Here is an 11,644-nt window from a genome sequence, read left to right on the forward strand (position 1 = left end):
TTGTCATACAGCAGTGGGGGCTTTTCTGAAAGGAGCCCATTGCTAAACATTAAATACACACACACGCAAGGCGCAGCAGCACAGCAGCTGCGCGGGCGCACACACTCTCTCTCTCACACACACACACATCAAGGAAAGTGGCCGAGCCGGAGCTGAACACCACGTGCTTCGCCAAGGGGGGTGAGTGAGCGGCGGGGCGGGGCTTGCTGCTCAAGTGGCTGCCAATCAAAGCATCAACTTCAAATTGTATCTGAAAGATCAGCCTAGGACCTAAGGGCAGACACATCAGTTGGAGCTCAATTGTTGATCAGATCACATCTAAGGGATTTAGGAGCGCAGAAGAGCCGAGATTTGAAGAAAGACACCCCACTGAATCCATCCACACTCCTCCTCCTCCTCCTCCTCATCCACACCCACATTACAATACAGCTCTGACAGAAAGAAATCAGAACGAAACAGAAAATTATCAGATCGATTTTCCTCTCGCCCGGCCTGACTTCTGTAAAAAAAAAAGAAAAAAAAAAAAGAGAGAGAGAGAAAAGGCACGAGGGAGAGAGATCCGAACCAGCGGAGTTTGTTCCACCCCCCACCCAGCTCCGGCTGCTCAGTTTCCCTCCTCCCCTGCCTTCTTTTTTTTTTCTTTTTTTCTTTTTTAAATTCCTTCCCCCTTTAATACTTCTGCTGCTGCTGCTGCCGCCGCCGCCGCCGTGTTTGCGCCCTGGAGATGTCCTTCCCCCAGCTGGGTTACCCGCAGTATCTCAGCGCCAGCCAGGCGGTATACGGGAGCGAGCGGCCCGGGGTTCTGGCTGCCGCCGCCGCCGCCGCCGCCGCTGCTGCTGCTGCCTCAGGCCGGCCTGGGGGTGCGGAGCTGGGGAGCGGCTCGGCTGCTGTCACTTCGGTGCTGGGCATGTACGCGAGTCCCTACAGCGCCCCCAACTACAGCGCCTTCCTGCCCTACACCGCCGACCTCAGCCTCTTCTCCCAGATGGTAAGTCTCGGTCGCTGCTTCCCACACACACACCTTTCCTTCCTTTCGCCCTTCCCTCTCTCCCCTTCCCTCTCTCCGGTCTGGGCAGGAATGGGACCGAAATGCTGGGGCGTTTGTCCCGCGTTTCTCCCTGGCAGTGGGGTGGTGGAAGATCTGTGGTTGTGCCACAGACATGGAGCCCACTTAGCAAACTGCTTGAAGCAGCAAGAACAAATGAAAGAGCCCGCGTGAATAACTTTCCGTGCTCCCGGCAGTTAGACACTTTCTCCCTCTGCCGCTCTGCAGATCCCCAAAGGGGTGCTGGTTTCCTGCGCTCCTAAGTGATAGTGTGTGTGTGGGATGCGATGACCGAAGACCCCAGCAGACAGGAGAGAGGGGTCTGATATGGAGAAAGTGTGTGTGCGTATGCGGGGGAGTCTCTGGGCACTGGGCTGATCGGCCGCTACTCCAGCCGGGAGCAAACTCCATATAATTTTCTTGTTGGTAGTGGATTTTCTGGGCAGGAGTCCTGTCCTTGTTGTTGGATTACCCTAGCAACTCAACTTTCCGTTTAAGAAAATTACTAATGATTTTTTGTTGTTTTTTAAACCGGCTTTAATAAGATTCCTTTAACACCTTTCCGTCTGGAAATTTTATTTGACTGTGGAGCTATAAACGAGTCCGTTTGTAAAAGAGAAAACAAAAAGACTAGAGAGCATTCTAAGTAGTTGGCGTATTTCCTTACTTCAGACGTTTTGCTCAAGGCTTGAAATCGCCTGTTTAGTTGCATATACTTTTTATACTTTATTTTAAGCTTCACAGATTTAAGTTGCATCAAGTAAAATAGTGTATCTACATTGAAGTAGAGAAGTACATTGTCATTAATTTGTCTATAACATTTTTTATTATTGTCTTTGGATTTGTTGCTAGAGAATTTACCCAAGGAAAAGCTAAACAGATCAGTTTGTTAACTAACTCCTTTTACCTGTGTTTTTTGTTGAAATATTTTCTTACTAATAGATAAAATACCTGAATTTCTGAGTGATGACGTTCTTAGGTTTCGATTTTTTTTAAACACCTCTTAACCCCCCTCCTTCTGCTTTCTCCCCTCCCCCCAGTAAGGTATAGGATGTGAATATTTATAACTATGCACACGTAAGGAATCTATTGTGCAGTTTTTAAAAAAAATATTATTTGAACAAGAGAAGACATTTGGAATGAGGTCATTTTATGATACAATCATTTTTACGAATCTTTTTATTATAAAACGTATTTAATATTGTACCTCTATTTTGCTTAATACAGTAGAAGTTGACACAGAAGGAATGAGTGATTTGCAAGTGACTCCTTCAAAAGAATTCCCAACAGAGATTACAGAGAAATATAATGTCAGATACAGTAATATAAAACAACGGAATAAAGGGAGTGTAGAAAGACTACTCTGTGACAAATTATAATAAACATTACATCTGGCCTTTTAAAGATGGCATTCTTTTCTTTGTGGATTGTGTATAACCCTGGCCTATGAAATTAAAATACATGGTCCTTTTCAACTGCCCGCCAAAGTTAAATCAGTTTCTTTGCAAAGACATTTGATACTTTTTGAAAATTAAAGACGTTTTGAACTTTTATTTTTCAAAACGGCTTTTATAACGTTTTGCAAGTATTAAGATCATGAATATAGTCAAGCATAAATAGAGCAGGGTTGTATTGAACGGAACAAAAACAGAAATACAAGGTGGTTTCAGTATTAAAATATTTAAGAATATTCCAATTTGCTACTTGCAAAGATATCTGTATGTTTGCATACAGTGGCAATTCTTAAAATGGATGGTAATATTCTGATTTAATTTCTGGGCTTTTTATTATTTGGAAATAAAGAGGTAAAATATTATGTGACTGTCTGAACAATTTGCGATAATAATGAGGCCTAATGAGCTTGTTAGAAAGATAAAATGTTATTTACCAAAACACCTGATGGGATAATTTGACTTGCTGTGTTTTACTACTGATGATAAAAAGAATATTGATTGCAAATAAATCACCATCTCTAAACGCTCGGAAACAATTTTCTCAAATCAAAGTAAAACTTAAGAGTTAAAGTAACTGCGTGCATATATATCATGAGTATGAATCCGTCTCCATTCCAGCGTACAAGGGCTCGTTTCTAACCAGTTAATATTTTATAGGACACGTCTGAGGTTTGTGGGTGCTTGTGAAATATTTCACATTTTAGTGTTTGCCATTCAAAATCGCATGTTACCTTTCTCGACTAATTTAACCTGTTAGCAAACTACTTTTTAACACTGATTGGAGGCTAAATAAAGATACTTCGGATTTAATTGTGACATACGCTCCTATTTTGAAAATAGGTATATTATTAATATGTGCTGACGTTAAATTTGTAAGTGTGAGGTAATCTCTCCTTTTTGCTGCGTGCTTATTTTAAATACGCAATAAAACTGACTCGTCGAGATAAATGTGAAAACATTAAATTTGCATCGTTTGATTTGATTTGCCTGGAGGTAAGGGCTCAGAGGGTTGAGGAGTGGTGGAGGTGCCGAAAATAGGTCTAACGTTTAGCAGATCCCTGTGCAATCACTCTTCCCTTTCACCACAAGAAGGGGGGTAATTTGGGAACAGTTCTGTTCAAACTAAATGTGAATAATCAAGAATGAGGAGGCCAAAGTTTTACTGTAAAGATCCCTTGCTGTATTGTAGAGGCGTATTCATGCCCTGCTATATCCCTGCCGGTGTAGTGAGGGGAAAGACGGATCTCTCTTAAGAAGGGAACAAACTGCAGCAGCAACATATTCAGGTCTGTTCGAGACATTAACAAGAGAACTCATTTTCTTTTCTTCTCTGCTTGTCTGCATGTGTTGCAGGGCTCCCAGTATGAACTGAAGGATAATCCAGGTGTCCACCCTGCTACCTTTGCTGCCCACACTGCCCCTGGCTATTACCCCTATGGACAGTTCCAATATGGGGACCCAGGGCGGCCCAAGAATGCCACCAGGGAGAGCACTAGCACTCTAAAGGCCTGGCTGAATGAGCACAGGAAGAACCCCTACCCCACCAAGGGCGAGAAGATCATGCTGGCCATCATCACCAAGATGACCCTAACCCAGGTCTCCACCTGGTTCGCCAACGCCAGAAGGAGACTCAAGAAGGAGAACAAAGTAACTTGGGGAGCAAGGAGTAAGGACCAAGAAGATGGTAACCTCTTTGGGAGTGACAACGAGGGAGACCCCGAAAAGAATGAAGACGACGAAGAAATCGACCTGGAAAGCATAGACATTGATAAAATCGATGAGAATGATGGGGAGCAGAGTAATGAAGAAGAGGAGGAGAAATCTGAGCTCCTGCGACAAAGCAGCGAAGATGAACATTTGGAAAAAGAAAAGGGTTTGTCATTGTCAGCGTCTGAAGGTCTTAAACCCAAAGACTCTTTCTCCCTGGTAAAGGAGACCTCTGACAACAGTACACGAATCATAAACCCCAATGGACAGAATAATTTACAGGTGCCACCTCACAGCAAACCCAAGATTTGGTCTTTGGCAGAGACAGCAACAAGCCCTGATGGCGCCCTGAAGTCTTCCCCTCCCCCCTCTTCTCATTCCCAGGTTAACCACACTTCCACCCAGATTCAGCACCCGGCTTTCCTCCCTAGCCATGGACTCTACACATGCCAGATTGGCAAATTTCACAACTGGACAAATGGGGCTTTCCTCACTCAGAGTTCCCTGTTAAATGTGAGGTCTTTTTTGGGAGTAAACCACCATCATGGGGCTCATCATAACCACCATATCCAGGCCCAGCAACAGCCTTCTGTGTTAACAGCAACCCTGGGAGCCTTAAGCAGTGAAAAACCTACAGAGAGGACCAGTCCCAAACACATAGGTAATACACCAAGCAGCGATCTTCCAAAATACGGTGGAGAGCTGTTTATTTTTTAAAAAATGGGGTCAGATACAGCCTTGTTGTAACTCACTGTCTTTAAACAGACTTCCACCTAGTTTACTCTAGGGCTGAATTTGGCGTGTTAATTAATATGCATTAGTTTCTTTCATGTAGAACACTACCAGTCACACACCAGGCACCTCAAAAATAAGTTAAAATCGTTAGGGTAGCGCTATTTAACTTATCCCCAGAGCTTTCCTTTGTTTTGTTGTTTAGTTCAAAGCCCTCGGCTTCAAAGTGATTCAACAAAACAAAAAACAAAAAAAGTGGCAAGTATAACTTAAATCTGCTTTGGAATAACAAATAATCAATGAAGACAATACAAACGTGAACTGATACCTATATGTCTGCTTAGGTACATGTGTGAGTGCGCGTGAGTATGTGTTTTTCTAAGATGTTTCTTGGGTTTTCTTTTCCTCCAGAAAGAGAAAATGCACCAAGGACTGAAACCCCACCCCAGCAGTTAAAATCGCCTTTCCAGCCTGTGCGTGACAAGTGAGTTATTCTTCACTGAAGGAATGTTACTTATGTGACACAGAGTATTTGAATAATAAATACTAATTATAACGACTACTCATCTTCATATTAATACATAAAACAACAAGGATAATACAGCGTTTCCTGCTATAATCCTTTCAAAAGTAGAATAGCTTACAAGTGTCCATAGCCAGTTTGTAACTTTTTTGAAACTTAACAAATCTCGAATATCCTTGGCATTTATGTCCTAGAAAAATATTTCTGTGTAGTTAGCTCATGTCAGGCAGTTATATCAACAGACAGACACCGTAGCGATGCTTTCACTCTTTTTACTGATAGATTGTTGCGTCTTTTTTCCCCCAACAGCTCTTTGGCTCAGCAAGAGGGAACACCGCGAATTTTAACAGCTCTCCCTTCTGCTTGATTAAATGGGTTGGTGAAAAAAATATTTCAGAGACTGGTATAAAGGACAAAAAAATTGAAACGATATAAACGACTCCCATCAATCTCTCTTTGCAATAAGGTGGTGCAAATCCATAAAAGCGACCACACAAATCTGTAGATGGATCCCCCTTCTCCATTGTACCATTTCAGATCGTGTTACTCTAACCATTCTTGAATTATTTGTTTGGTAAATGTTTCCCATGTGTTTGTGTTTTTTCTGTATATAGAGTGATTTCAGATTGTATATAGGGCGTCAGCAAAACTTGTCTAAATCATATATTTTTGTCTAATAAACTAAATGAAATTATGAAATCTCCTCAGGTATGTATTTTGTTGTTGCAGAATTTAAATTTAAATTAGACATCTAATCAAACGTGTATTGTTTTCCTCCTAAATATTACAGGATTTTTTCCTTAGGTAGTTGTACCTTAAAATCATCAAATAGAGGCTTTACTTTACTGTTAGTGAAAGGTATATCCTATAAGCCAAGCTGCAAATTTTGTATTCCATACATGTACATTTAAAAAACGGAGTGCAATTTTTTGTTGGCTAGCTAGATGATAATTATCCTTTCAACAAGTAAGGGACAAAAATGCTCAGACACATATGATCTTCAAAAGTGTAGGTGGTTTGATTTCCAGTTACTCTATACAATTAATTTTTTTGAAAGTAAAAAAAGAGAGAAGTTTTCTCTCACTTCGCTAACATATAACTTGACTTTAAAAATCAATTTATAAATTGGATTGACAGTATTTAGTCCATATTTTGGGCTAAGTGGGAAAATAGTGGAATAGGAAATTGTGCTTTGATTTTTGTTCCAGTTATTCTTTAAACAACTACAGAGGAAATGTAACTTTTGAAAGATGTTTCCACTTGAGATTTAGTAAAATCTTAATAGAAAATAGGGGAAAATGCACTTTTCCAGAGTGTGTGTTACAAGTTTCTATGCTTTTGGTTAGAAGGAGCCAGAAGAAAAAAAGAAGCCATCCGTTTATATATGCATGGTTTAGATTGGCATTAATCTTCCAAAGACAAACCGTTAACATTTGTAATATTTTCAGTATTTCCTTCTTTTTTTCTCCTAAAAGAGAACACGAAATGAGCATTGAGGTGCTAATAAGCTACCAGATGGTTGTTGATGGTGGAAAATGGAAAGAAGCAGCTGGGAAAGTCATTAAGAAATAATGTGGTGACGCCCTATCCAAACTGAACAAACCTCAGAACAGGAGTTGTTTGAAACAAGACTAGATCTTGAAATAAAATATTAATAAAATCCCCATCAAGGTTCAGAATATTGGTGTGGGTTTAGCTGCAATATCATTGAATGCAAAGATGGTTTCTATGTAAACTACTGCTCAGAGATATGTTTACAAAGAAGTGAAGATGATTGAATTTTATTTTAAATTTGTTAAAATGGAATCATATTCTTAGAAGAACTGGCGCGGAATATGTGAGGTGACTGAAATGTATGTTGTGCCCCCCACCTCCCCCCAGGAAAGCAGTTGATTTTGACGCACTTTGCAGGCTTTTAGCATACAACCTTTTTAATGTTTTTAAAAATCCTAATCAACTCTACCTTTCTAATATTAAACTTTTCCAGTTTCAAACAAAAATAGAGCTTGATTATTTCGATAAATTGCTGAGCACTTGAACGAAGGAGATAAACAGTTAAGTATTTAATGTAAATCATCCAAGTTTCTTAAACCCAATTACAGTACCAACTAACTGCTGGTATAAACTTGACCGAATTCCTGCTCAATAGCAAGTACATAGAAATAGCTGCATTTCAATGCCCGTTGTCCCCGACATATTTTCCTTGGGCCCGATGTTCCTTGATCATTCATAACATAATTACCATTGCCGTCAGTGGTAGATCATGATACTCAAGGAATGCAGGATCGGATCTCTTTTTGCTACACACTTAGCCTTCATAAATTGGCATCTTTCATTTAAAAAGCATACAATGCTGCTCTGTGAAGCTAAGCAAACAAGGTGGTGCCAAATTGGCTTGAGAGAAGAAGAGGGAGATTACTTTGCCTCATATTAACGTAAGAGGGGACTTTAATTGTTGAGAGCGGGAGGGTGGGGGGAGGTGCGCGCGCGCCTGTGCCTGGGTTTTGGGACTGGAGACTGTGGCTTCACTTGGATCACTTGCACTTGAGCTGCCGAACTGGGGAGTCATCTTTCTTGGGAAGGCTCGCAGCGCCCTCTGTGGGTAAAAGGCAGCACAGTCACCTTTCCTGAAGCAATATCACCCAAGGGGTGGAGACAGACTTGCCCTTAGCTTTTCTAAAACAGTTTTCAAGAAGGGTGCATGTGTTTGTTTAAATACAAACGAAACTGCCCCGTATCTAGATGATAAAACGAAATAATTTTATAATCATATTATGTTATAATAAAATAAAATAATAATAATAATAATCACTCTGTTGCTCCTCAGCAAGCTCTTTGGACATTTTTCCTTGGAGTCTCATGTCTCAATTGCAAAGTTTGTCACAGATTATTTGTATTTACTCTTTTGCAGATTTTCTCAGGTTTTTCAATGTTTTATGAAAAGTCGGATTCCAACCTTAAAATACCGTAATATCAGTTTTTCCGCCAGAGCTGGCTCAAAGTTCGGCATGAAGGTAAATCCTCACCCCTGCCCTGTGCCAGAGGTGAGAGCAGAGCTAGCACCGATCGGCATTTTCCCCAATTAAACTCGTTTCATCTGCTAATGAAACAACAGCAACAAGACCGCCACATGCCCCTCCCTCCCCACACACCCTTTTCGATGGTATGCTCAACTTTCAGGACCGTTAGGGAGTTGTGTTTCACGGCAGTCTGCTGGAGTGCATTTTGGTTGCTGGGATCTTCAAATCAAACAGGCGTTCAGCTCAAACAACTTGTGCAATTCAATCCAGTTGAGTTTTTAGGATATTCCCAACGTTTACTAAAAGGAAAGTGCTTCAGTTCCGAATTAAGACCAGAAAAATAATGGAAACTGAACATGAAAATGTGGTCGGTCTTTCTTTCTTTCTTGAAAATGAAATCACGCTTCCGTAGGTATGTCCATAACACCTGGCACTCCTGGAGCATAGAAGAGTTAATCTAGGTTTAATAACTTGTAGGCGAATAGGTAATTTCAGGATTTTTCCCTATTGACTTTCAAAATAGTTATTTTTCTTCAAGCAAGTTTCCATTATAGTCAGTCAGCCCGTCTGTCTGTCTCTGTGTATTTGTATATTTCATTATGTCACTGGGTCTTTATGACAAAAGATCACACATCTGAAGGATCGTATATTCTCTGCGCTGTATATCGATTTTGTTTGTATTCTTGTTTATCTCTGGTGCGTAGAGAATACGTGCGGCGGTATTTTTGTCTGGCGTGTACCGTTAGAATTACCCTGAAATGTTTATAGGTAGAGGAACATTAGCAAAGGACTGTATTGCACTCTTAACTATATTTTTTAGAAACCAAATGGTTACGTCGTATGCTTATTTATAACGTGAGTAACGCCAGAAATGATAGTTTATGCCATTTCGCTGGGAAATATTTTGCAGTTTCTGTTATATTTTTCACGTTGATAAAAATCTGCGTAGCAGATGTATATATGCGAATAATATAGTGCACGGGAGAGTATTCAAAGAAAAACAGTCTTAATTGTGCTTCAAGCTGATACAAGCAAACTGGAAAGTGGTACTTTCCTACTTTTTCTTTCTAGTTAATATTTACGGGACCAATCCTGATACCGATGAAGTCCAAAGCAAAATTTCCACTTTATTCAATGGGCGCAGGATCGGGCCCTATTTTTTCTTTTAAGACAATCATCAAACATCAAAACACTTTCCCTTATAATTAAATTTCTGTATGCTTAACAATCCCTCACCTCCTTACGATAGAAAGTAATTAATTTCTAACCCTCTATTATTTATTTGGCATTTACAGACGATATCAGAAATCTAAGGTTGTAAAAAGAAAACGTTGCAAACTTTATATGACCCTGAGTACAGCGACCTAACTGAAATTAATATACGTAAAGCAAACGGAATATTTGTTGGGGATTTAGTTTTTCCATAGCTACACAAAGTTACCGAACGTTCGTGTGCGTGTTTATGCCTGTGTGTATTTTTAACTCTTTTTCTAAAACAGAAGTCTGTATTTAATTATTGTTTTTCAGAAAAATGGGAAAACGGAAAGAGGAAATTCGTAGACTGGAAGTGCTTAAACTGACTCCCTCCTATATTGTGGGTCCCTTTCAGTTACTGTTACTCCTTTAACGTTTTGGTTTATTTGTGGCTGTTTGCTCAAAAACTTTGACTAGTTCCAAGCCTGCAGAAGCCAAACTGTCGCTGCCAATCTGAATTAACCCCGTTTATTGTATGTGTTTGCTAACGATAGTTCTCAGACTGGTTCTGTTTGAAGCTCCCCCTTTCTGTGCAGTGCACACACAGAAGTTGACTCCAGCGAACAGAGTCAGAGCGTTGGCTGTGGTGGGGCGGGAGATTCAGCAAGAGGTCAATGTCCAGCCGTAATCATTGATCGAGTTAAGGCTCCTGGTAACTTTCATTGTGTGATCATGTTTTCCTTTTCTCACGCGCGCCGATCAATTATTCACAAGCACATTTATCTCCCCAGCAATATGGAGAATTCATATTCATATCTCTGTTTTAGTGGCCTGACACTGATTAATGTAATATGCACCATGGCTCCAAGTGCAGCTCCACTCTATGAATCATGCACTATAAAGTTTCAATCGTCCTTGTAGATGAGACTATTACAAAGAGTGCAAGCCGAGGGGGCGGGGGAGGAGCTGCTCGAGAGAAAACGGCTCTTCATAGCTGTGGGGCACTGTTCCTATGTTAAACAGGCTCTTATTTAAATAACCCCACGACTGATTAGGAACAATACGGGTCCTTCATTAGTTCCGTCTGGAGGGGATCCCCACTGCTGCCGGCGCAGAATGGCCGCAGATCCAGAGCCTTGGGCAGCCTGAATCTGCCTCATGTGCCCCTCCCTTCCCCCAGCCGCTTAGCTCCGCAGCGTTGACCTCCCCCAGCCCCTCCCGCGCCTCTCCCCGCCCCACAGCTGGCGGGAGGAGGCCAGGGGCAGGCGCCGCAGGGGGAAGGCGGGTGGGCGCGAGCGGCCGTGGGCTGTGCGGTGTAGCACGGACCTGAAGGCGCGCGGCGGAGAAGCGCCTCTAGTGAGCCCCCTACAGGGCAGGGCGGGGACGGGTCCTTGACGCCTCCAGCCCCGGCTGGCAGAGGGAGAGCCGGGAACAGGCCGACGTCTGGCCGATTACCTGGGGCAGAGGCTCTCTGCCCGCCCCAAGCCCTAGAGGGTCGGAGCCCGGGGCTGGGGGACTCCCAGGCCCTTTGGGCTGCGCTTGTTAAAGGCGAGGGGACCCTTGTTGGTCGCAGAGCCCAGCGTGCTGCTACAGACTCCAGCCCCGCCGTGCAAGAGGCCGGTTGTGGCCAGTTAGCGGCCTCGGTCCGGCCGAGGCTTGAATGAGTTATAAAAGGCAAGGAGCGTGGCGAGCGCTTTCCCAAGGGGGCAGAGTTTGTGCCTGACCCCTGGCTCCTGCCGCCGCAGCCCACCCACACCCGGCACCGCCACGAAGGAAAAGGCCGCGGCTCCCTGCGCGCCCGCTAACCAACCAGAGAGCTCTGGCGGGGCCCGAGTAAAACCCGGCTGGATTTGGCCATAAGTAAATGCCTCATTTGGAGACCGACCACACGACATTACAACTGTAGGCCCTGGTGTCCACCATGTGTGCCTGCTTAGTCCAGCATGTGGCTGCGGGGGCGTTGTACCTA

General features: G+C 42.6%; 1 protein-coding gene across 1 annotated transcript; it reads left to right on the forward strand.

The window, feature by feature from the left end:
- The first annotated feature begins 261 nt into the window (after nucleotides 1-261).
- Nucleotides 262-7,425, forward strand: IRX1 (iroquois homeobox 1). The gene is made up of 4 exons (XM_054018334.1): nucleotides 262-988; nucleotides 3,853-4,867; nucleotides 5,350-5,422; nucleotides 5,771-7,425. Exons 1-4 carry the CDS (start codon nucleotides 725-727, stop codon nucleotides 5,826-5,828), a joined length of 1,410 nt encoding a protein of 469 aa, XP_053874309.1. The 5' UTR covers nucleotides 262-724; the 3' UTR covers nucleotides 5,829-7,425.
- Nucleotides 7,426-11,644: the final 4,219 nt, after the last annotated feature.

The sequence above is a fragment of the Malaclemys terrapin genome, chromosome 2 (assembly GCF_027887155.1).
Source record: "Malaclemys terrapin pileata isolate rMalTer1 chromosome 2, rMalTer1.hap1, whole genome shotgun sequence".
In the NCBI taxonomy this organism is placed as follows: domain Eukaryota; kingdom Metazoa; phylum Chordata; order Testudines; family Emydidae; genus Malaclemys; species Malaclemys terrapin.